Genomic DNA, 26,797 nt, shown 5'->3' with positions numbered 1-26,797 from the left:
ATTGACTTCTCTATTTGCTGACTGAGATGAGCGATGTCTAATCTTGTGCAAAGATTTGTTATTGCTAAACGATGCTCCTCTATAGCACAGAAAAAAGGACTAGTGTATGTTATATATTTACTGTATGCCTTTCGTTTTGTGCCACAGGATGAGGAGAACGCCAACACTATTCCCATTGAAGGGCTATCCATTCAGCATCCACAGGTGAGGCTTTCAGGAGCAGCAACAGAGGCAGATGTTATTTGTCATGATTCAGTGACCTTGATGCACCACTGAGTGTGTGTGTTTGTGTGTGTTTGAGTGAGTATGTGCCAGTATCCCTGAGGCTCATGGAGGGGCCCTTTCAGCAGTAATAAGTCAGAGTAAATGGCCGTCCTGCTGACACTGCCAGCTCAGGGCTTAGCTGTTATGGTTACTACAAGCTCCACTTCGTGCGCGTGGGATTTCTGGAGTAGCAGACACCTTTTGGTAACATGATATCCTCGCCGGTCCCACTCCCGTTCACAAGGGGGTGATAGCAAAATATTTTATTTTTGTCTTTTCGTTTTGTGAAAACAAGGGAAGAGTCGCCTTCCATTGCTTCTAGGAGCTAGCTGGCAGCCTGGCGGGTTTAGCCTGGCTAAAAACATAGTAAGCTAGTTAGCCTTTTAGCTTCCCACATCTCCATGTTAAATAATCAGATTTATAATTTAAAATAATAACCTCAAACATTATCTCAGTTTGATATGCTGCTTTTGTGATCTTTCCCATATCAACTAAAAATAAAACGTAATGTTTTGGTCATTGAGAAAAAAAGCACATGGCTAGCTAGTTGGCTACTGCAAGTTCTATAGTTTCACAATAGCCTGTAAAAATGAGTTATTAATTCTTAACAAAATACCTTTTTGGGTGAATTCTTGTTGTCTTATTTGTTGTGAAAGCAAAAAAGTGTCTTGTCTTGCTGTCTTCCCTTTCTAGCAAGTTGGCTAAACACTGCAAGCTAGATAACTTTTTAGCTTCCCACATCTTCATGTAAAATAATCAGATTTATAATAATATGCCCTGGCAAATATTCTTATACTTGCCGGTGTAACCTACAACGTTGTCCTAGTTTGATATGCTGCTTGAATGTATTCACATAAGTTTTGGTCCACTAGCCTGGAATCAATAGTTAGTACTTCTAAACAAATATTCTTATACTTGCCGGTGTAACCTACAACGTTGTCCTAGTTTGATATGCTGCTTGAATGTATTCACATAAGTTTTGGTCCACTAGCCTGGAAGCAATAGTTAGTACTTCTAAACAAAATACATTTTGTCCTAGTTTGATATGCTGCTTGAATGATATGGCTACATTGTTGTTTGAACAGTCACTGAGATTTTACACAATAGACTACTTTGATGCATAGCCTGTAGATCAGACAAGGAACCAAGCAAGCTTCATTACCTACACAACACTGTCCCCATGGCTACAGAAAGTGTGATATGGCTCGAGGCCATAAGTGCTACTGTGGTTCTTACTTTGTTGAGTCAGGGCCTAGTCAAAGGATTGTGCCTCCTCAAAAACAGAACTCAATGATCTTGTCAGAATACATCAATAATACATCAGTATTCTTGTCAGAATACAACACTGTATATATTGAATGCATTTTGTGTGATATAACTGATGTATTCTTCTGTTGCTTTTGCAGTTTAACCGGTGTATAGTCAGTTATATATTTTTAATGCTCCAGGAGATATTGAGTACTTTCTGGCTTTATTGACTCACTCTTTACTTACAGGTTCAACCATTTGAGAAGAACACAGGGCCCTATATTCAAGGTGCTCTAAATATGGTCCTAAGGCTAAGGTAAGCAGAGTCTCAATTTGGCCTCATCCTCCTTACGTCCACTTCACCCAAACAGAGGTCTGAGGATCACTCAACATGTACCCTGCTGCTCATAGACCTAATGATGACATAATGATGTCCTGGCTCTCTAAAGAGATGATCTGACTTAACCGAGGATCTGGTCTCTCTAATCTGGCCGAGAGGTTGGGTTGGAAGAGGGCGAGTGTTACACTCGATTGACTTTCCATTGGCCCCACTCCACATTACTGTGTTCTCAGGGACTGAATTAAAGGGCTGTTAATGACCTGCGCTGCCACCAGACTTACCAGCACTGACCTGATCTGACTTCACCCTCATTTCAGCTAGTCCAGACACTTTCAGCCACTGGGCCGTATCTGCCAGGTTAAAGACCTATTGCTAAAAGACAATTCAAGGCTGTAGCAAGACTTGTGACCAATATGGAATAGGTTTAGGATTAGATTTAGGCTCAGACTTATCACTCTTTATATATTTTATCCTTTTATAATACATGTATGATAACTAGTGTTGTTTAGGCTTCAGACTCCTCCAAGCAGTCAAATCCTTTCCCAAGAGGATGGCAGTTTATATTTATTACATTGAATTTAAATCCGTTTTACTTCCCCACAGCAAAATGGAAGCAGGTTTAAACACCGTCTGAAAGCAGAATATGCAAGGCAAATGTGCAAAACTATGACGCACGCACACACACAGATGTCTGCCACAGACATGGACAATGGAGTATTTCTGGACAGTTTGAAGTCTGCCTGCTGCCCCTTGAAGAGCAAAATACAGCACTGGGTGCAGTGTAGCATAGTAGGCTCTGGGTCGATGAGATAGCAGGCAGCATCTGAAGGGCCCTCCCCAGGCCCACTGTGCAACACACAAAGCCATACTCTCCACTGCATGCCAACAGCAGGCCAACTGGAGGGCTGGCTACTGGAGAAGTGTAATTATTCTAACCTTTACATGTAAATAAATGGACAGTTATGTGAGCAGTTGGGCTGTTGTTATTTGTCAGTGGCCGTGGTTCTATTCATTGCAGCCGTTTCAGGCTGTTTTCCTTGGCAGTGTATAGGGAGCGATGTATCTTTTGCTAATAAGTGGTTTGCTGTATGTGCTATGTATTAAACTAATCCTGCTCTGCGCTGAGGGCAGTCTCGCCACAGCAAAAGGATTGCAGTGACGTGTGTCTTGGTAGATTAAGTCCAAAGTAAACTGACAAGATCCACACCTCTGATCTGTGCTGAAACAGTCAGTCCCTGTCATGCAGCAGCCCAAGGAGAGCAGCATATTTATCAGGACTCTCAATGTCAAGCCCTCCTTTGGCTGAAGGACTTGTTCAGATAAACTCAAATGGCTTTAGCTTAGCCCTGTCAACTCCCAATCTCCCATAGAGCAATAACGGGGCTTTGTTGCAATCGGTTTTGACACTTTATGTAGAATTATGATGTGGATATATTTGCAGAGAGATTTCTATATAACCCCATTTAGTCCATGAACTGTAAAAGCTGTTCTGGGAGCACTTGAAAGAGCATTACATTACATTTGATTCGCTGGGCTGAATTACATTGGTGACATTGCACAGCTTTTGAATATGTCGTAAACTGGTATAACGCAATACTATATATTCTCCACAGTCCTGAGTCAGTGCAGTAAAACAAGTGTTCCGTTATAACACCATCATCTACACTCACCATCTCTTTTCGCCTGACAGAAAATATGTTTGCCACTACAGTTTGTAATGCATCAGCCTAAAGGCGTCTGCCGTACCCAGTCCCCAGAGGTTCAGGAGATGACACGGGCACTGGTCAGACTATGAGTGACAAACAGGTCCTTAAGCAGATACAGTAAAAGGGGGGAATACTTTCGAAGCGTGCCTTTTTGGATGCAGCCGTACTCGCAAGGACAGAGGCGGAGAACGACCGACCTCTTTGTCTGAGAGGACGTGTGGAACAGATGCTAGAAATCCAGCAACCGAGGGGTTGACACGTCTTTAACCACGTGTCTTTAGTGAGAGCTTGACAACAGGATTAAGGCTAAGCTTCATAAAAGTCAGAGTTAGGAGGTCCCTGTGGAAAATGTACTGAGGGTACTGAGGGTGCATGTTTGGTGAAAGGAATCACAGAAAGGAATGTTATTTTGAATAATTCATAGGGCATCCCCAGGGAGCATAGGAAATGTTTTCGTACAATTCTTCCATTGTTTGTTTCTGTGCTGACTATCTAGTTAACATAATAGTAGGACAAGTGAGATAAGTGTAGTTTATTTCCATTCAAAGTGAATTTATGTTGTGGGAAACAGACGGGGAAATTGTTGGAGCTATCTAACCTGATTCAACCTGAAACCTATAGCATTATTTAAGCCCATATGGAATAGTGCCGGCGTTGTCTCTTTCCAGTCACAATGGAATTACAGTAATCACTCTCTTCTAGATACGTCTTTCTATTTGAATCAGTGATTGATCGGCAGTCAGATGGGACACACCACGTTCCACCGATCGTAATATTATGTTATACTCTTCCATACAATAGTAGCCAGATGTATCTCGTTGTTTTTACAAAAGACTTGCATTGACAAGTTTCTTAGGCTTCAGTTTTGTAATCATAATAATCAATGCAGATTCAAATGTAATTATAGTTTTAATCCAACAATTGCTTCACTGAGAGTAAACCATGAACAGAGCTCTGGTGGTATAAGCACTGTGTCGTGTGGTGGTAGTGGGGTTCTCTTGGGTAAAAATACAAAACTAATTTGAGAAACTTAATTGCATCTGAAAGAACAAACACAAGACTATATAAATTCTCCTCCCAAAACTGATAAGGATGTTAAGGCTGATTAGAAAGGGATTTATGCTAGCGTGAACCCATAAATGAAGGTTCTTTCGAGAATTGTATTCAGATGGGATGCTATGGTGAGTTGACCATGGCTAGGGTTGCAAAGGCAGGGTATGTTACTGGAAACTTCCTAATTTTACATGGAAACTATCAGAATTTTGATATCTTTCAAGGATTTCATGTAATCTATCACAATATATCTAGTGGCCTTTATGGGTACTTCAGATTATCTAAGGTGTCTGTAATTATGTCTGGCTCTCTGTGGGGCCTTATCACATGTAAAATATATGACATAATTAAATAAGATGATTAAAAAAATAAAGCAGAATGACAAAGCTGTGAAACATCCTAAATATAAACCATCAATTTAGTGAATAACATTGGTGCTTAATATGAAGGTTTCAGCATAATATCCTTTAAAAAATGTTTACACTTGTATTTATTTTACTAAGTCTATGTATTTGTTGTCAATATTTTGGCGGCAAACTGGTGGCAGTTGTGAAGTCAATAGTTTATTTGGGGGACTTGGAACAGGCAGGAACCCTCAATTAAAAGACAGTAAGAATGACAGGAAAAGTTTGAATGACCTGGGAGTTGACATTTTTTTATTTTGTACAGAAGAAATTGAACATTTGATCTGCTCCATGAAAGAAAGACTTTGGCACAGATATTGACGTTTCATCCTCACTGGCAATTGATTGCTGATTCAATAGGGTATGTAATCATGGGAGGGTAGAAGTCAGACAATTAACCAATAAAGCTCCAGGCAGATGTGGCATATTTATTCCGTCTGTCCATGGGCTGGTGTTATCATGCCCACGCAGCCCACCCTGCCTTGTGTAGACTCAGACAAAAAGTTTTGATTATTGTGTGTTGCCGTGTGTAAACTCATTCATTAAAACCTTTATTTTGAAAATTAATTACTAGCACATTAATACTATCTCCTCTCACACAGTGGGACCGTTCATGTAGGCGTTTTCCAAGGCCGGAACTCTGAAGTACTTTCCCTCTGACTCCAAACACTCCCCAGATGTGTGTATTGATTGTTTGTTGGTGTTTTATGAAATATCCTCCCTGTCAATGCCACACAGGATTTAGAGTTCTCCTGTGTAGTCAGGGGCGGAGTGACCATCTGACATTTCAGACAAATACCAGATAGGCTGGTCCATTTGTATCCTGGTGGGCCTGTCTAACTTTCTTTTTTTTTGGGGGGGGGGGGTTATAATTACCTGGCTAATAATGGGGGCCTCAACGAATAAAATGGGCAGGTGTGGGGTCATCGAGGGGGAAAAAAAAGGTCAGTTGTGGGGGCCTCAAGGAAAAAAATGAGCCTGTGTGTTAGAAATGTCAATGCCGATTTCTGGTCACTGTCAGTCCCTGTGTGTAGTCTATACACAACAGACCATCTGTTTACCTGGCCTTGGCCTTGAACTGCAGTGAACGCTCTCTGTGCTAGAGAGCTTTACAGCTAACTTTCCCCAACATACCAATCATAAGTCTGGACAGGACACATTGCAAACCGCTTCAGTGTCAGAGTGCAGTTCAGAAGTATTAAATTGTTCTATAGACAAACATTACTTGAATTACTCAGGGGACCTGGGAGTGATGACATTCTGTCATGTTTTACGGTGGAGATTCTCCCCTCCTTGAATGGCACTCTCTCTGTGTTTGCCAGTCAAGTGTTTGCCTGAGTCCCCTTTGCCTACCAGGGGAAATCTATTTTAGTAGATAGAAGACCTCTCTATATTAAGTATTTCAGCTCATGCTTTACCTGGTAAACACTCCAATCACCCCAATGCTTGTTAGTGCCCACTGACGTCTCTGGTGATTCATTTGGAAGGTGTGGGATGCTGGGATTTGAAGCTGACTGAGCAAAATCGTGGTTTATTCTGTCTGTTTATTCATGGCTTATTCTGTCCCTGTGCTGATGGGTTGATAGTAACACAGTTATTTAAGAAAATCTTAACACTCCTAGTAAGACTCTGGAAGATTGACGTTTTTAAAAGTAGCACATAAAATCCCTAAAACTTCTAAACGGTTTCTCAATCTGTGTGTGCGGCTTAGCTCCGACTGTCCTCTGCAATCTATTTACCTCCTACAATGTAATCTGACAGGGACTTTCCAGGAATCTGTTGCCGATCTCTCTGGAGGAGGACTTAGTCGGTAGTTGGAGATGCAGGGCTCAGGTCCTCTGCCACAGATGTGGCCGCGGAAACACTTTCATCACGCTCTCCCACTGTCCGTGGATAAACTGGAGAGATCTTATTCATCCTACATCCATCTGCTAAACTCAAGTTTCACCCCTGACTTCTCTCTAGTTGTGAATCTGCAGAATTGGACAAGTAAAGTTGACTCACAGACAGCTGATGGAAATCCACTCCTACTTCTCTTCCTACTGCCTCTCTCTCTCTATCTCGCTCTATCTCGCAGAACTAAGTTAGCCCTCACAGATGTATCGGAGCATGTTCCTTATAAAATCTCCTGTAAAATGTAGGTCAAGAGCTACCAGGCGGGCGGAGATGGATGTGATTTATGCATCTTAAGTACAGCCCAATTTAATCCCACTCCCACAACGCTGTGTACAGTAGCCTGCCCAGCCACTCCCCTCCTTTTGAAGCTACCAGTCATTGTGCTGTTGTTATACTGACTCCATGTACTGTATTAATGCCAATGTTAGAGAGAATTTAAGATGGGGTAGTACAGTGTAAAATTGACATAGGATAAACATGCAGATGGAACTTTATGCATCATTGCTGGTTTGAAGTTGCTGTATAAGAAAGCTGTATGAATTAGTAGGCTGCTTTAGTTCGTAGCCAGATGGGAGCTCTGAGGCAGGAGAGCTCACAGACAGATGTTACCTTCACACAATATGGAACTAGTAAAACTACAAGTCCCCCTTTACATTATTATCCTCAGCCAACCTCCTGCTACTGTAATACTTCTATCACCCTCTGGTTCACAGGTTCTACCTGTTTTACATTAAATCAATTATACAACGCATTTGAGCTGCTATATTCTACGTTTCAGCTGCATTTCAACACTTCATTTGACCTTAGGAAAGGATCAATCGGGCATGTGACAAATATGGAAATTCACTGGATGGCCTTCATGTATTTAACCTTTATTTAACTAGGCAAGTCAGTTAATGTCACGCCTTGGTCATTGTATCTTGTGTTTTTGTTATATGTTTGGGTAGGCCAGGGTGTGACATGGGTTTATATGTTGTATTTCGTATTGGGGTTTGTATTAATTAGGAGTGTGTATTAGTAGGGGTGTGTCTAGTTAGGCTTGGCTGCCTGAGGCGATTCCTAATTGGAGTCAACTGATTCTAGTTGTCTCGGATTGGGAACCGTATTTAGGTAGCCTGAGTGCGCGTTGTATTTCGTGGGTGATTGTACCTGTCTTAGTGTTAGTCACCAGATAGGCTGTATTAGTTTCATTCGTTTGTTGTTCTCTTCTTCCGTTATTTCATGTACCGTATTAGCTTCATTAAAAGTCATGAGTAACCTACACGCTGCATTTCGGTCTGACTTTCTACAAACAACAGACGAAGATCATTACAGAATCACCCACCACGATTCACAGACCGAGCAGCGTGTGAACTGGCAGGAGCTAAAGGAGGACGATATGGACGGCAGAAGCAGGGATTATACGACGTGGGAAGAAATCGACAGGTGGGCGTCCGACCCAGGGCGAGTGCAGGAGCCCGCCTGGGATTCCCTGCAGCAATGCGAAGAGGGCTATACACGGATGGAATCGAAAAGGAGAGCACGGCTATACAGAGCGAAAACCGTAGGTAACGGGGAAAGCGCAGAGAGAGAGTGGCAGAGTCAGGGTTCAGACCTGAGCCTACTCTCCCTGTTAATTGTGAGGAGCAGCAATATGAGGACTTCTGGTCTTGGGAGATGATATTAGACGGAAAAGGACCCTGGGAGCAGCCGGGAGAATATCGCCGTCCCAAGGAGGAAATAGAGGCAGCTAAAGCGGAGAGGCGTATGTATGAGGAGGCAGCACGGCGACGCGGTTGGAAACCGGAAAAACAGCCCCCAAAAATTATTGGGGGGGAGCTAGAAGGGAGAATAGTTATGCCAGGTAGGAAACCTGCGCATACTCCCTGTGCTCACCGTTGGGCTAGAGAGACCGGGCAGGCACCGTGTTATGCTATGGAGCGCACGGTGTTTCCAGTGCGGGTGCAGAGCCAGCTGCGACTCATACCAGCCCTTCCTATTGGCCGGGCTAGAGTGGGCATTGAGCCAGGTAAGCTTGGGCAGGCTCGGTGCTCAAGAGCTCCAGTGCGCCTGCACGGTCCGGTCTATCCAGAGCCACCTATACACACCAGTCCTCCGGTAGCAGCTCCCCGCACCAGGCTTCCTGTGCGTGTCCTCGCGCCAGTACCACCAGTTCCAGCACCACGCACCAGGCCTCCAGTGCGCCTCGCCTGTTCAGCGCAGCCAGTGCTTTTCTCCCCTCCTGCGCTGCCGGAGTCTCCCGCTTGTTTAGCGCAACCAGAGCTGTTCTCTTCTCCTGCGCTATCGGAGTCTCCCGCCTGTTTAGAGCAGCCAGAGCCTTTCTCCTCTCCTGCGCTGCCGGAGTCTCCTGTCTGTCCAGCGCCACCAGTGCTCCCAGTCGGCCCAGCGCGTCCAGTGCGCCTCGCCTGTTCAGCGCAGCCAGAGCCTTTCTCCTCTCCTGCGCTGCCGGAGTCTTCTGTCTGCCCAGCGCCGCCAGTCGGCCCAGCGTCACCAGTCTGCCAGGATCCGCCAGAAGTGCCAGTCTGCCAGGATCCGCCAGAAGTGCCAGTCTACCAAGATCTTCTAGATCGGCCAGACAACCTTAATCATCCAGGTCCACCAGCCAGCCAGGATTTACCGGAGCCTACTACCTGCCTGAGCTTCCTCTCAGTACTGAGCTTCCTCTCAGTACTGAGCTTCCTCTCAGTACTAGGCTCCCTCTCTGTACTGGGCTCCCTCTCAGTACCGGGCTCCCTCTCAGTACCGGGCTTCCTCTCAGTACCGGGCTTCCTCTCAGTACCGGGCTTCCCCTCAGTACCGGGCTTCCCCTCAGTACCGGGCTTCCCCTCAGTACCGGGCTTCTCTTCGGTCCCGGGCTGCTTCGGTCCCGGGCTGCTTCGGTCCCGGGCTGCCCCTCTGTCCCGGGCTGCCCCTCTGTCCCGGGCTGCCCCGCTGTCCCGAGTTGCCCCTCTATCCTGAGTTGCCCCTCTGTCCTGAGTTGCCCCTCTGTCCTGAGTTGCCCCTCTGTCCTGAGTTGCCCCTCTGTCCTGAGTTGCCCCTCTGTCCTGAGTTGCCCCTCTGTCCCGAGCTGCCCCTCTGTCCCGAGCTGCCCCTCTGTCCCGAGCTGCCCCTCAGTTATGTGGGGATCAGGGTGAGGACTATTAGGCCATGGTCGGCGGAGAAGGTGGATTATCCTAGGACACGAAGGGGAGGAACTAGGACATTTATGGAGTGGGGTCCACGTCCCGAGCCAGAACCGCCACCATGGACAGACGCCCACCCGGACCCTCCCTATGCTCTTGAGGTGCGTCCCGGAGTCCGCACCTTAGGGGGGGGGGTTCTGTCACGCCTTGGTCATTGTATCTTGTGTTTTTGTTACATGTTTGGGTAGGCCAGGGTGTGACATGGGTTTATATGTTGTATTCGTATTGGGGTTTGTATTAATTAGGAGTGTGTATTAGTAGGGGTGTGTCTAGTTAGGCTTGGCTGCCTGAGGCGATTCCTAATTGGAGTCAACTGATTCTAGTTGTCTCGGATTGGGAACCGTATTTAGGTAGCCTGAGTGCGCATTGTATTTCGTGGGTGATTGTACCTGTCTTAGTGTTAGTCACCAGATAGGCTGTATTAGTTTCATTCGTTTGTTGTTCTCTTCTTCCGTTATTTCATGTACCGTATTAGCTTCAGTAAAAGTCATGAGTAACCTACACGCTGCATTTCGGTCTGACTTTCTACAAACAACAGAGGAAGATCATTACAGTTAAGAACAAATTCTTATTTACAATGACAGCCTACCAAACGGTAAAAGGCCTCCTGCGGGGACGGGGGCCTGGGATTAAAATAAATAAATACAATATAAATATAGGACAAAACAAACATCACAACAAGAGAGACAACAGTACATAAAGAGAGACCTGAGACGACAACATAGCAAGGCAGCAACATATGACAACACAGCATGGTAGCTGCTAATGCTCATGCTTATGCCTGAGCAGAGATGAGATGATGCCTTTAAGGAATAATATACACAACTAAAATATTTTATTATTTCTTAGTCATGTCCTATTTTTCCATTGATGTCTATCCAATGTGGACCATGACACAGACAATGGAATATTTTCAATGTTTTGGAAATTGAATGTTCACTATTTTAGGATTTGGAATTTCCATGTATAAAGCTGTAAAATCATTGTGATGTCATTACCTCAAAGCATTAAATGTTGAAAAAAAACATCTACATTGAAAACTGTAATCTTTAAAAACGAATTGAACTGAAAACCAAACTCAAAAAGCATTAATCGCTCAGCACTAACGAACAACAACAATTACACTGTTTGAGTGATTTTAAACATTGTACATTGTTCTGGTCATTCCACTGCAAGGACACTTCAAATCCAAATCAAATCTCCAAATATGTCAGTCTTACACAGCCGCAAGTACAAAATTGCATTAGCACAGTTACCATATCTACTTCTTGAGATTTGTCTTTAATGGACTCTATTCCTGCTGACACACGGTATCAAGTTTCTTAACATAATCAGGTTAGCCTACTTCTAGAATCATTTCCTGAAAGTGTTATTTTCCCATTTACATTTCTGGCATTCATGATATTCTAAGGAGTAGGACAATCCAATACTGATCTGTTCTCTGTTGTTGATTTGGTTCAGTAATTTTACCTGCTGTCTTAATCACGTCATAATAAATTCAGGTATGTTTATCCTCGTTTGGTTATGTTTGCTTACATTTAAGGAATGTTTTTCAACAGAATCGGCGGAATGAATACACCCCTGATCACACACGCACACAGTTCACTTTTATAGCAGGCACATACAAACAGCATAATAATTCTGCCCATTGTAGAATTTCTTATTGAATCTCCACGCTCTCCTCTTCATCTTTTTCCTTAGCTTGTGGACTTCAGTGCACAACACATCAGCTATCTGTGACTAGCTGAAAAAACCTTTCCAAGCCAAACCTTAATATCATAACCGCTACACACAGCCTACTTCGTTGTCACCATAGTAGCTACTGTCATAGCTAGTCAACATAGCTACTAGAACTAACTTGTTAGTAAACCCGCTTCAATCATGCAGTACAGTGGTCAGCAAGCAGTTTAGCAGTTATACCAGTGGGCCCCAGTGGCAATAAATTCATAAAACCAAAAGCTTACCTTGACTTGGAAGAGTTCCAGTGTTGGATGCCATTAGCCAGCTAGCTAGCATAGGATCCCTCTCTGTTTGAGCCATGTGTTTGAGTAGACTAAACTTGCTAGCTGCAGTCGCTAGCTACGTGAAAGTGGAAAAATACAATGAAATATAGCTAGCACTTTCTCTCTCTCGTGTCTCAATTTTTTTAAAGAAAACAGTTTGTTCAAAACTGTTTAAATATTGTCTTCCTCTCTTTTTTAGTCAACAGCTCACTACATTTTATGCACTGCAGTGCTAGCTAGCTGTAGCTTATGCTTTTAGTATTAGGTTAATTAATTTGATTGGGTGGACAACATGTCAGTCCATACTGCAAGAGCTCTGATAGGTTGGAGGACATCTTCTGGAAGTTTTGTATTGAAGAAAATGTACCCAGAGGAGGATGGAAACTAGCCATGGTGCTACCTTACTGAGTGTTGTTGAGGCTACTGTAAACCATTATTGCAAATCACTGTGTTTTAATCAATTATTTGGTGACATTAGTATAGTTTTATTTATTTAATGTTTCAATATTTAAACATTTTTTAAATTCACTGAGGATGGTCCTCCCCTTCCTCCTCTGATGAGCCTCCACTGCTTTACATATACAGTGCCAGTCAAAAGTTTGGACACACCTACTCATTCCAGGGTTTTTGTTTATTTTTATTATTTTCTACATGGTTGAAACTGGCTGTCATGAGTACCACCACAGGAAAGGAAGACCCAGAGTCACCTATGCTGCAGAAGATAAATTTGTTAGAGTTAACAGCCTCGGAAATTGCAGCCCACATAAAGTAGCAGACACATATCAACATAAAATTAGTCTATATTTGAGATTTTTAGTTCCAACCGTTGTCTCTTTGTGAGACGCAGAGTAGGTGAACGGATGATCTCCGCATGTGTGGTTCCCACCGTGAAGCATGGAGGAGGAGGTGTGATGGTGTGGGGGTGCTTTGCTGGTGACACTGTCTGTGATTTTATTTAGAATTCAAGGCACACTTAACCAGCATGGCTACCACAGCATTCTGTAGCGATACGCCATCCCATCTGGTTTGCGTTTACTGGGATTATCATTTGTTTTTCAACAGGATAACGACCCAACACACCTCCAGGCTGTGTAAGGGCTATTTGACCTAGAAGGAAAGTGATGGAGTGCTGCATCAGCTGACCTGGCCTCCACAATCACCCGACCTCAACCCAATTTAGATGTTTTGGGATGAATTGGACTACAACATGAAGGAAAAGCAGCCAACAAGTGCTCAGCATATGTGGGAACTCCTTAAAAGCATACCAGGTGAAGCTGGTTGAGAGAATGCCAGGAGTGTGCAAAGCTGTCATCAAGGCAAAGGGTGGCTACTTAAGAATCTTAAACAAATCCAAATATATTTTACATTTAACACTTTTCTGTGTTACTACATGTTTCAACGTGTGTTATTTCATAGTTTTGATGTCTTCAGTGTTATTCTACAATGTAGAAAATAGTACAATTTAAAGAAAAACCCTTGAATGAGTTGGTGTCCAAACATTTGACTGGGACTTTATATTTATATTCCTGACTCGGACATTGCTTGTTTTGTGTGTATTGTTTTGTTTTGTTTTGTTAGGTATTGCTGCACTGTTGGAGCTAGAAACATAATTTTTCTGCACCTGCGATAACATCTGCAAAATATGTGTGTAAGCAACCAGTAACGTTTGATTTGATGATGTTGTAGTCACCACAATAGGCTATATACAGTACGTAGATGAGTTTTGCCCAACCTGTACAGTATGCATGTTCACCACTGGTACATTGACCAGAAGGAGGGTTTGGCCAATGCACAGAGGCTGCTGTTTACTAGAAACATCAGTCAGCTGTTCTTTGGAACTCTTCATGAGACTTACCCCCATCATGTCAACTCAAAATAATCACATTTATTGGGCTTTACATTGCAGCCTATTTAATATACATGAGTCACGTGCAAGAATAAACATTTTACCACTAATGCTACACCAACTGTGTCGTCCTTAAATAAATACAGGTGGGATATTACAGTAGCTAGAAGTAACACTGACCTAAGCAGTTAGTTAGGAAAACGATGGGCTTAACATGGCCCAGTGTGTGAAGCCTAGAGAGTGGCAGATGTGGCAGACGGGCTGTCTCTTTCCACTCTTTCCGTTCCTGAGGGTCTGCTTGTCAGGATCCTTTTCAGACAGTCTGAATCAAATAGAACACACGGGGACTCTTGGCCTGGCCCCAGATCTGTATTGTAGCCAACTCCTCTGACTGTTGTTGTCATGCCATGGACTTGTAAAGCACAAACAGGCTAACCAGGTCCTGGACCCACTGTCTGTTCACATGTGACTCATCTTAAATACTTATCACCTTCCCAACTCTCTCGCCAGGAACTCCAAGAAGGAGCTGAATGACATCCGGTTTGAGTTCACCCCTGGCCGAGGTAAGAGGTGCACAAAATGAAGAAGCTAATGTTAGAATGTGGTTGTTCGCACCATTTGATATTGTATTGAAGTGTAGTACCGTATGTCACATGTTTACTTCTCACCTGCTTCTAATGTTGTATGTTATTCTCTCCATAGACACTGCCGATGGGGTTTCCCAGGAGCTATTCTCAGCTGGCCTTGTCAATGGACACGATGTTGTTGTCGGTAAAAGTCTCATCCTTGTTTTCTGATGTAATGCAGGGCTTATTTAAACTCACATGCTTAGCATGTATTCTCCATACCTAGGTCAAATACATGTGTAAAATACTTGAAAGTATTTGAGATGCGCTTGATTTAACTCGGGAGTTGGTGCATTTGGGACTATTTTACCGGGCAAACTAAATCAAGTGCGGTTCAAGTATGTAAACGTATTTGACCTAGGACTGGTATTTTCAAAAGAATCATATCCCTCTCAAAGTCAATGAGAGGTATAAGAGCAGCGATGTACTTAAATGTTTTGATCTATGGTAGATAATCTGATGTGACTGTGCAATAACACTAGTAACACATACTCTATATATGACATTGCCTTTCAGTTGCTGCTAACCTTCAGAAAATTGTAGATGACCCGACTACCTACAAAGTGTTGACCTTTAAACTGGTGAGTGCCCAGATGATAAATGTCACACCACCTCATGTCTCAAGCTAGCTACAGTACAGGAAGTAGGAGGGACGCTTCCAAAAACCAGAACGTTACATCACACAGATTGATTGACTTCCACAACTCTCAAGCTACATAGAAAGTATGTCTCACACCAATTAAATCACAATGCTTTAGGGTGGTGGTGTCTGGAAATACTGACACACTCAAATCCCAAATGAGCACTGGTGCTGGAGAATGGGAGAAACCTGTGATGACAAGTGTCGCGGCACTGACTTTGTCCTCTAAGTGAAATAACTGATGGTTGACACTCCTAATCTGCACATATGCTTCACTCTGTGCACACCACTATGTGATTGATCGACAATGAGCTGAACAATGCAAATTCTCGACAGAGAAGAATTAAGGGAGCAATTAATGCCGCTCCCGGTGGGTTTGCTGTAATATTAGGGCTATTTATTAGCACCCTTTTGGAAGGTGTGGATGAGGTAAACAACATCTGTGCGGTTGGTCACAGTACATCACTATTTGACCTTTCTGCCATGTACGTCTTACCAGCAGCTGGTGAATGTCGCTGGAGATACTCCCTGGTGTGCAGAACTGCATCAGAGGGGTTAGTGCAGCAGCATCCAGACTGTGCTGCTGGCTGGGGCATGGCTGGTTAAATATATTGGCGAGAGCACTTTCCCATTTCAATTTGTTAACACAGTGTTCCAGTTCTCGACGGCACGAAATCACACACAGCCACTCAACTCCAAATATCGACTAAAAACACTGAACTATGTTTGTGGTTTCACTACACATTCCGACAGTGAGAATAATTATCTTCGCTCAGAGAACAATTCCGAACGTTTTACCAAGAGGGTTTATACCACAGGATAGACCCACCAGTCTATCCGGGGAGTGACAGAACCTCTCTCCATTCTCCGCTCTAAATTGCTGGTGGCGGGCAGACATCAGGCCACTGACTCATGCTGTACCACTTCCAGGGGGATAGCGATGTGAAAAATATATAACAAGACTGCAGTCAAACCATTCTGAATGTGTCTGACCAGTAATAAGGCATTCTTGTGGGTCAGCATAGTTAGTTTAGAATTTAGCCATATTTAGCCACACTCACTCTCTAATGAACTTTCAATAAAATACCACTTATATTTCAGCAAAAGCTCCTCTAGTTCTGAAACACTTCTGCGAGCAGGCCTTTCTAATAGCCCTTGGTTCACCCCAGACCTGACTGCCCTCGACCAGCACAAAAACATCCTGTGGCGGACTGCAATAGCATCGAATAGTCCCTGCGATATGCAACTGTTCAGGGAAGTCAGGAACCAATACACACAGTCAGTCAGGAAAGCAAAGGCCAGCTTTTTCAAGCAGAAATTTGCATCCTGTAGCTCTAACTCCAAAAAGTTCTGGGACACTGTAAAGTCCATGGAGAACAAGAGCACCTCCTCCCAGCTGCCCACTGCACTGAGGCTAGGTAACACGGTCACCACTGATCAATCCATGATAATCGAAAACTTCAACAAGCATTTCTCAACGGCTGGCCATGCCTTCCTCCTGGCTACTCCAACCTCGGCAGTTGTAAATGAGAACTTGTTCTCAACTAGCCTACCTGGTTAAATAAAGGTTAAATAAATAAATAAAATTAAAAGGGCTTTTGTGGAGTTAGCCATGCCAATAACTCAAATACAGACAAAATAATTCTCTGTTTGTTGTATGTTCTTTTTTCAAACGGCACGTCTTATTTACAAAAAGCATTGGACATGATAGGGAGCTTTGTGATATTTCTGGATCACTTTTAGCTTTTCCTGCCTGTGAAACCCCCCAAGGTCTCAGGATGCCAATATCATCATGATTAAATGCAACACAGACCTGTGCAACATAGTCATAGAGCTTTTAACAAGGAACATATCCAATCTTTCTCAGTTCAAAGCACAGCACGGTAGTTTGCACTGCAACCCTTCACAGTAGAAGATGTTGCATCAGAATATTGTTAGTTATTAGATTAAATGAATACCCGAAGGGAAATTACAGTTGTCTTTGTGCATTTTGCATTGCATGTTTCACATGATTTCTAGTAACAACAGTAATGAAAGATACCTTGATGTAGTAATTAATAGAGCTGTTAAAGACGTAGTCACGGATGATATGAAGCATTTTCTACTATCAAATGGAGGAATTACATTGTTCTACCACCTTGGCTGTAGGTGAAATAGTGTAGATACTTTTCAAAGCTCTCGCCGTAAATGTTTCATTGGCAAATTATCTTTTGAAGGACTGTAATTCCTCCACTCTGCTCCCATGTCTTCATGGCCCTTTAAAAAGGGGACAAATCTCCTGTACTTCAAGTTTTCTTGGTTTATAGGATTTTAAGAGCAAAAGAGGTCAAAATAATATTAATCCGTTAAATAGTGGCTTACCACTTAAAGTAGGATCAGTCCCAAAACCAATCTGTATTGTTAGGGTACAGCTGTTCATTGGGTGTTGGATAATGTCTGGTAATGTTGTGGTGTACGCAAGTGTTAGGATTTCATGGCCCACACCAACCCTGTCGATCTGTTCCTCCATCAGGTCTCTGGCTGTGATGACACTGAGATCCCAGACAACGTGAAGTTGATTGGCTTCGCCCAGCTGAGTGTTAGCTGATGCCCGCCTCATCGTGGCCATAGCAGGTGAGATGGAGGAGTCAGGTCAGAGCAGACAGTCAGACAGACGCCCCTTCCTTTCTTACATTCTCCCCTGCCCCGATGTCCAGCTCTGTCACAGATCCACTCCGCTAGCTCCTCCCCCGCCCCCGCCACTGGCTCACTGCCCCCTCTGCCCCCCAGGCTAGGTCATGTGTACGGAACAGGATTCAGCCAAGAAAACTAAAGATGTTCTCAGGTGGTTATAGCTGGGGATAAAACAGTGGCTTAGGGGTTGTGTTTTTTAATTTTATTATGTTACCTCTGCTTTCAGCGAAGCTCTTACTATTATTTATTGAATTTATCAACTTTTATTTGTTTCTCACCGTCATGTTTTCATGGTGGAAAATATTTGCTTCTTCAACTTCCATTTCACAGACTACTCATTTGAGATCAAGAAATGTTTCCCGTAGCTCTGTGTTGTAGTCCCTCTTCAGAATGTAAGATTTCATTTTGATGGAAGAAGCACATTTTCATGATAACATTATGAATGTTGTAAAAGGAATGAACTGTACTGTGTATAGATGAACGTAAACCAATGCATTGAAGAGACCCGTTTTCGTCGAAAGTGAAGGATTAGGTGAAACCTGAATGCTGCCGTGTGTAATGTGCTGCTTATTCATATGACAGTGTTGATGCTTAAAAATGCTAGAGGTGCCTTGTTCATTGATCTGTACCTACGAACGTAGGTCATGAGTGAGACCGCGAAAAGCAGAACTTGTTTATGTTGGTTGATTTAAGACCATTTCACAAACATACATCTGTATATTCCAGCAGTGATACAACTCAATGGTAGTATTTTCTCAAGTCAATAGTTATCCTCTAAGGACAAGCTACAATGCACTTTTGGGCAGAGTATATGCACCTGACAAAACAATGCTTAGCCCTGGGAGACTCACGTTATGAATTGTAATGAGAATTTAACCTGTATGCTTTGTCGTCAGACAACAATGGTCATTTGAAGCATAACACAAACCATAATCCTGTAATATGCTTCAGCTGATGTGTTTTCGGAAGCCAAATTAATTGATAAAGGCCTCTTATTCAATCAGATCCGCTTTAGCCAGCATCCGCATGGCGGTTGCTTTGTTGGTGTTGGAGGTGGAACTGCGGTAGAGCTGTCACATCCACATGTGGCTCCTGGCATTATACCTAAAGCGGACATTGCCATTGGTGGCACCAAGTCGCATTAAGAGAAATGCCATGCAGCCACGTTTACAATTTCGAACACTGGAATGTGTGATGTCGATTAGGCTGGTAGAAATGAATCGATTTAATGATTTTCTATTTGAGTGTCTTCATTTCTATATAGCCTACACTTTCTCGTTCTGAACTTCTAATGCGAGTGGGATGGGTGTGTCTTCGTGACAATGATCAAGAGCAGCTGCTCACCGATTTGACAGCTCCAACGCAGTTACACTTATGACACCGCCAGAAACATCAGCTATGCGGGTGTGGGCTACCGACGGTTAATGCTTGATCTGATTAAATCTAGGCCAAAATCTTGAAAAATGTAGTTTCTTGCTCTGTCTTACTGCACTACAAAATGTTTTTCCCTAAATATATTAGTCTGAAATGTACTGTATAACAATGCATCTGCAAACGAAACCCAAAGGCAACTATTGAAAGGTTGATGAGCCATTTGTTTGTCCAAACAAGTACAGTAGCTCTAAATTATAATTATTTTCTAAAGTGGAAAATAAATATTAACTTGTACTAAATACGTTATTTGAATAGCTAAATGAATGTGTTTTTTTTATGTACAGTATGTGTACCATTTCTGCATATTATCTTTGTTCCCTTTCTGTAATCGGCCGATTTAAACATTTCTGCAGAGGAGCAACAAATAAAAATTAATTGCAATTATTAAAACTAATGTTGTGGTGAGTTGGTTTTCATTTTACTGCAATAGATGTTGATTTTCTTAAAAGTTAACTGACTGAAGTAATCCTGTCCAGAGTGTAACACATTACAATGTTCTAATGCAGTGGTTCCCAAACTTTTTATAGTCACGTACCCCTTCAAACATTCAACCTCCATTTGCGTACCCCCTCTAGCACCAGGGTCAGCACACTCTCAAATCATTGTAAGCCTGCCACAACACACACTATACGATACATTTATTAAACATAAGAATGAGTGTGAGTTTTTGAAATAAATAATAATAATACATTTTGCTCTTTATTTAACTTTATCTTACATATAAAACCGTATTTGTTCATCTAGAATTGTGAATAACTCACCACCGGTTAACGAGAAGGGTGTGAAAGGAAGCACATAACTCTGCAATGTTGGGTTGTATTGGAGAGAGTCTCTGTCTTAAATCATTTTCTACACACAGTCTGTGCCTGTATTTAGTTTTCATGTTAGTGAGGGCCAAGAATCCACTCTCACATAGGTATGTGGTTGCAAAGGGCATCAGTGTCTTAACAGCACAATTTACCAAGGCAGGATACTCTGAGCGCAATCTAGAAATCTGTCAGTGGCATCTGATTTAATTCAATTTTCACAGAACCACTTGTTGCAATTTTGACGAGGCTCTCTTGTTCAGATATCGGTAACTGGACTGGAGGCAGGGCATGAACAGGATAACGAATCCGGTTGTTTTGTGTCATCTGTTTCTGGAAAGTACCCGCGTAATTGCGCACCCAACTCACTCAGGTGCTTCGCGATATCACATTTGACATTGTCCGTAAGCTTGAGTTCATTTGCACACAAAAAAACATACAATGATGGAAATACCTGTGTGTTTTCCTTGTGATGCAGACAGAGAAGAGTTCCAACTTCTTAATCATAGCCTAAATTTTGTCCCACACATTGAATATAGTTGTGGAGAGTCCCTATAATCCTAGATTCAGATCATTCAGGCGAGAAAAAACATCACCCAGATAGGCCAGTCGTGTGAGAAACTCATCATCAGGCAAGCGGTCAGACAAGGGAAATTATGGTCAGTAAGGAAAACTTTAAGCTCGTCACTCAATTTAAAAATGTGTCAATACTTTGCCCCTTGATAACCAGCGCAATTCTGTATGTTGTAAAAGCATTACATGGTCGCTGCCCATATCATTGCATAGTGCAGAAAATACACGAGAGTTCAGGGGCCTTGCTTTAACAAAGTTAACCATTTTCACTGTAGTGTCCAAAACGTCTTTCAAGCTGTCAGGCATTCCCTTGGCAGCAAGAGTCTCTCGGTGGATGCTGCACTGTACCCAAGTGGCGCCATGAACAACTGCTTGCACGCATGTTAGCACTCCACTATGTCTCCCTGTCATGGCTTTTGCGCCATCAGTACAGATACCAACATGAGCAGCAGCTACGTTTGGCTACAGAGAGTAACGGTTAATGTGATTGGATGATAATTATTTGACTAGGCTACCTGTATTTGACATCGTGTTGTTTATTTCGCTGAACATTAGATGGTTTTAATTGTATTTATATAAAAAAAATGTGCATCACATTTTTATTTGGCGTATCCCCGACGGCATTGTGGGTACCCCTGGGATTACCTGTCCTAATGGGAATACCTGTCCTAATGGAAATGAATTAGAACAGTTTGGACAACTTTGTGAAGGACACTCCTCCCACATCCCAAGTACATACGGAAGAGGCAATGAAATGGTGAGGAATCCTTTCACCCAAATAGTTCCTCCATTTATTATAAACAAGTTACAGAATTTGGCAATGTCTCCATCTGGCAGATACACTGCTGTCGGGAACAGTCTGCCAAGTGCCACTATGTGGCATGTGGATGTTTGGCAGATCCTCAAGGGGAGTTGAAAATGAAAAATGTTACAAATGCACACATTTACATGGAAATATAAAGAAAAATATTTGTTGCTGGGAGTAATTTGTGGATGGTACTCGAGTTTGTTGACAAATACAAAACATTTGATGAACATGAAAATCCATACAAGTAGCTGTAATTCAACAAATCTAAACCCCCAAAACAAATGTCATCGACATGAATGCATAATTAGGGTCAACAAGTATACAAGGCATTGAATAGGATTTATTATTTTCAAGTATGTATATATTTTTTTATGTAAATAAAACACACTGTATGTCACAACAACCCCTTCAGGATGGATCTTTAAACTTTCACAGTCAAATGTCACAATAGCTTATACACTGAACAAAAACATAAACGCAAAAGGTGTTGGTCCCATGTTTCCATACGCACAAAAAAGCGTATTTCTCAAAATTATTTTGCACAAATTGGTTTACATCCCTATTAGTGAGAATTTCTCCTTTGCCAAGATATTCCATCCACCTGACAGGTGTGGGATATCAAGAAACTGCTGTTACACATGTGCACCTTGTGCTGGGGACAATAAAAATATAATGTAATTTTAATTTCTCTACCATAAGCCGCCTCAAACATTGTTTTAGAGAATTTGTCAGGATGTTCAAATGGCCTCACACCCGCAGGCCATGTGTATGGCGTTGTGTGGGCAAGCGTGTGCCGATGTCAGCTTTGTGAACAGAGTACCCCATGGTGGCGTGGGGCAGGCATAAGCTACGGACAACGAACACAATCACATTTTATCGATGGCAATTTGAATGGTGGGAACTGGAACACACGGTCGTACAAGTCGATTCAGAGCATCCCAAACATGCTCAATGAGTGACATGTCTGGTGAGTATGTCTGGTGAGGTAAATGATCCTGAGGTCCATTGTTGTGCCATTCCTCCACCGCCATCCCCATATGTTTCAGTATGATAATGCACTGCCCCATGTCGCAAGGATCTGTGCACATGTCCTGGAAGCTGAAAATGTCCAGTTCTTCCACATGGCCTGCATACTGTACTCACCAGACATGTCACTCATTGAGCATGTTTGGGATGCTCTGAATCGACTTGTACGATCGTGTGTTCCAGTTCCCACCAATATCCAGCAACTTTGCACAGCCATTGAAGAGGAGTGGGACAACATTACACAGACCACAGTCAACAGCCTGATCAACTCTATGCAAAGGAGATGTGTCGCGCTGCATGAGGCAAATGGTGGTCACATCAGATACTGACTGGTTTTCTGATCAACACCCCTACTTTTTTTTTTAAAAGTCTCTGTTACTAACAGATGCATATCTGTTTTCCCAGTCGTGAAATCCGTAGATTAGGGCCTAATTTATTTATTTCAATTGACTGATTTCCTTATATGAACTGTTTCTCAGAAAAATCAGAGAAATTGTTGCATGTTGCATTTATATTTTTGTTCAGTATAGTACTAGACTTTAAAAAAAATACTTGAATTACATTTGGACCATAACAGCCATCCAAGTTCTAGAAAATATAATTATTTCACATTACTTCAAAAGCAGTGCTTCATTAAAGATATGCCAAATAGACATGATAATACATTCATTTGTGAATGTAGATAGTTGTTGCTATGTAAATTGTCACTTGCACAAGATGATAATTATGCCTGTTGAGACTTGGTAGCGGTAATGAATTGTTAATGAATCAACTCTCTACGTACAGTATAAAGTAATAGAAGCCAGTTTTATCAGAAGCCTGTAGCATGACACTATTAATTACTTAAAGTACTTTAAAAAAAAATAGAGTAAAAAAAGATATAAATTACATCAATGTTTCTTTCCCGAAGAAGTGGCAGTTAGCCTACATTTACACCGATATTTAAACCAAAAATACCCAGGCAAATAAAAATGTACAGCATCTGTTTTACCCACACATGTAGTTTTGAACACTGCAGTAGTGAACACCACTACCGACAGTGTTGAATACCATCCAGCATAGATGTCTTCATTTCTTAATAAATGGCAACAATAATGAAAACAACCAACAACATTCACACTCGGTCTATGTTTGTTGTCATTGTTGCAGCGTTATTTGCCATTTCAAATTGTATGTATTATTGTGTGTACAGTAGTTGACCAGCCATAAGATTGGTAGGAGGGATGAGACATGATGTGGGTGAGGCTTTGTCCCGCTGTATGAAATACCGGCATCCCCCAAAACAGCATGACAACTTGAAATAAAGTAATAGAGATTTACACTGACAAATAAATCGTTTTTTTTCTTTCAATAATAACTCTCTGGTTTCACTTGTAAATGTTACTTTAAAAAATGTACATTAGAGAGTAAATGTTCATCAAAATGAGTTTGTGAAGTCTATAGTTGGAATTCTAGACAGATTACAAAATGACTTGCAACAAGACTATTTTAGTGTGTGTTTGAATGAGAACATGCGCTTCATAAGCTTCATGCACCCAACAGCTACAGAGTGGATCCAGTAGTATGCTAGTAGCCCACAGAGAGCTAATGCTGTCAGAAAATGAAGAAGAGTCCAAGTTGAGTTGTCCTCAGGTGCCACTAGCATCTGAGGTGTTTCTTGCTAGACATGTCGTTCCAGATTCGGTGCATTTCTTCCGGTGAGATCTGATGGACAGTGATAACACGACGGTACCTGCACAGGCTGTAGGCCATTTTCCAGTGATTGAAGCCACTGTTCTGATAGGGGTGGATGCCCAGCTTCCTCAGACACAGTCCCACGTACACGTCCTCCAGGTGGAGCAGTCTGGTGTGCAGAGAGGTCTTATAGATCAGCTCAGCCACGTCCACTGAGAACACGTACCCCGTGCCCGAGCAGAACGGGGGGTACTTAGCCTCGGGGTACAGGTCTCTGGGCATGTACCACTTACTGCGCATGTCTCTGATGGGACCACCGTTGATGACGTAGCCCGTGAAGTACCTCCTCTTGGGCTTGGTGGTGGGCTTCAGAAGCTTGTAGACCAGATTGTCCATGTTGACGAAGATGTCACTGTCCGTCTTCATGACGTACTGGGCCTGGGAGCAGAAGGTGGCCACCCAGCGCATGCCCATCAGGGTCTTGAGGGTGAGGTTGTGGTACGAGTCTATGAAGTCCTCCACCACAATGTCGTGGAAGATCTGGCTCTCCTGTTCCACCATCTGGTTGAGGACGGCGTCCGTGTTGCGGCCCAGCAGGAAGAGGGTGATGATGCGGATGTCACTGTAGGTGCTCTCATCGCCCCAGGTCTCCCGGATGGCCTGACGAGCATCAAAGTCTTTGTGTGTGGTGCTGATCAGGATGACCAGGAAGGGCGTGTTGCTCTCACATTTCTTAGGCTCGTTGATGACAAAGTCGAAGGCGTGTGGGTTCAGCGTTCGCGTCCGGATGTTGCTGAACGTAGTGTTCTTAAGGGTTTTCACAGTCTTCCGGATCGGCAAAGACATCTGCCCACTGACATAGGAGGATGTCGGGCGGGATATACCCAAGTACCAAAGAGCACTTGCCCAGCAAACGACTGTCAACACATACAAGCATGAGACTTTTGAAGGCATTCTGCTGCATTTATATGTATTTAATGCATTGAATCTTATAAGGTTTTCTTTCCATTAGCAGTGTTCCTTCCAGCAAGGCAGCATAATGCTGCACCGATGTGCTGCTTGACATTAATTGTCAGTTATGGATTGCATTAGAGGAAAGTGGTGGGATGTTGTTGTTTGCCTTTTAACGCAAATCCGGTTTGCAGCCGTGCAGATGTCCTGATTTTCTTCTTGACACTTCTGCTTCTCCATTTACATCTGAAAAACAGAGACAGAGGAATATCTTAACGCCAGAACAAACAGATAGGTCTTAATAGAATCAGAGAGTAAACCCTTCTGAGAAATAAAATAACTCACCGTTTTATCAAAAGGCAGTGTTAAGAGTTTCTCTAAAATCAGTACTCAGCAGTTATAACCAACAGCATTTGATTCGAGTTATCTAGACTACATTTTGCCTTAACGCAGGAGTGTGTACTTTAAAAGAAAATGCTTATACAGAATTCTATGAGGTCTAAGCTGCTCAAAAAAAACAACTTCGGCGACATTGAACAAGTCTATTGATCTTTTGGATGGCTAATTGAATTGAAGTCTATACATTTCAGTTTATAGAATGAAGTACCTGTATCAGAAGTTCTGAGAGAGAATCTACTCTGAGGTTAAAAGAATGAAGTCTTATTGAATCACTACCACTCACACAAGGCCTTAGACTAATGCAGTAAGGAAATGGTTAAATGTTGCCAACTGCAAAGTGTCATACTCCTCCTGAGGTCCTAGAAAGAGTGCATCCCCATTCAGTGTATTTAGAGAACTCTGACACCAAACCTGTAATATCTTCACTAAACACAGATCAACTGACACTACACATTGATTTGGTGCAGTGATATAGCTTACATTCTTATTAATAAGTGGTTGTGATGGAGCAACTTTAGGAATGTCTGCAGTTGGCATAATTGGGCAATTACTGTCTTAGCCACAACAGACTAAAACAAAGTGCATGTTGCTAGTGCTTCGGCTACACTCGGGATACTTGGCATAGAACTACCCACTTTATAGGCATGCCCTTATGCTTTACAAAACACTTTAATGATGGGTCAGAGGTAGTAAATGGTTATAAGACTCTGCTGCACACATTTCTGACTTCAACCGTGCCCTTATAAAAAAAGATAGCCGTTTTGAAACGGCAGTAAAAGTGCATTAACTGCAGTCGACTGTGGTATTCCGGACGCAGTAACTACAGAATAACTGCAGTGTACTGCAGTTGAACTGCAGTAAAAAATAACAGTGTTATTATGGACGCAGTATTTGTAGCATACTGCAGTTATGCTGCACTCTGACTGTAGTTATACTGCAGTGCACTGCAGTTATACTGCACTCTGACTGCAATAGTTTTTCGTAAGGCTTATTAACAGAATGGGCCTCATTTATTAAACAAGGCCACATAAAAATACTGCATGTTCAATATATCACTGAGATGCTCATTTTGACATGAAATCTGTAGTACAAAAGCGTATAAAAGTAGTGACATTGAAAGTGGCACATCAAAGGACTTTCAGATTCCCACCGTATGAAACCCATATCATTATTAGAACACTGCACTACACGGAGAGTGTGCAGGCAACAAAAGAGAACACAAAATAAACATGATTGACCTGACTT

The 26,797-nt window shown here is 42.6% G+C and overlaps 2 protein-coding genes across 4 annotated transcripts in view; one reads left to right on the top strand and one right to left on the bottom strand.

The window, feature by feature from the left end:
- The window catches only part of LOC124043844 (STE20/SPS1-related proline-alanine-rich protein kinase-like), a 31,262-nt gene extending 11,559 nt beyond the window's left edge, over positions 1-19,703 (top strand). For 2 of the 3 annotated variants that reach the window (XM_046362894.1, XM_046362897.1), the window contains 6 exons: positions 148-204; positions 1,761-1,828; positions 14,453-14,505; positions 14,645-14,713; positions 15,085-15,149; positions 17,721-19,703. In XM_046362894.1, coding sequence (XP_046218850.1) covers positions 148-204; positions 1,761-1,828; positions 14,453-14,505; positions 14,645-14,713; positions 15,085-15,149; positions 17,721-17,795 — 387 coding nt within the window. In that variant the 3' untranslated portion in view covers positions 17,796-19,703. The remainder of the gene's footprint in view (positions 1-147; positions 205-1,760; positions 1,829-14,452; positions 14,506-14,644; positions 14,714-15,084; positions 15,150-17,720) is intronic. The other variant, XM_046362896.1, reaches the window with a different exon arrangement.
- Positions 19,704-22,971: 3,268 nt separating this feature from the next.
- Positions 22,972-26,797, bottom strand: part of LOC124042883 (beta-1,3-galactosyltransferase 1) — a 121,627-nt gene continuing 117,801 nt past the window's right edge. The window contains exon 2 of the mRNA XM_046361018.1: positions 22,972-25,399. Within this exon, the coding sequence (XP_046216974.1) occupies positions 24,167-25,156 (990 nt within the window). The 5' untranslated portion in view covers positions 25,157-25,399 and the 3' untranslated portion in view covers positions 22,972-24,166. The remainder of the gene's footprint in view (positions 25,400-26,797) is intronic.

The sequence above is a fragment of the Oncorhynchus gorbuscha genome, linkage group LG09, assembly GCF_021184085.1.
Source record: "Oncorhynchus gorbuscha isolate QuinsamMale2020 ecotype Even-year linkage group LG09, OgorEven_v1.0, whole genome shotgun sequence".
NCBI classification, from domain to species: Eukaryota; Metazoa; Chordata; class Actinopteri; order Salmoniformes; family Salmonidae; genus Oncorhynchus; species Oncorhynchus gorbuscha.
Note: the sequence above shows the minus strand (reverse complement) of the source record. Positions and strands in the feature narration are given on the sequence as shown.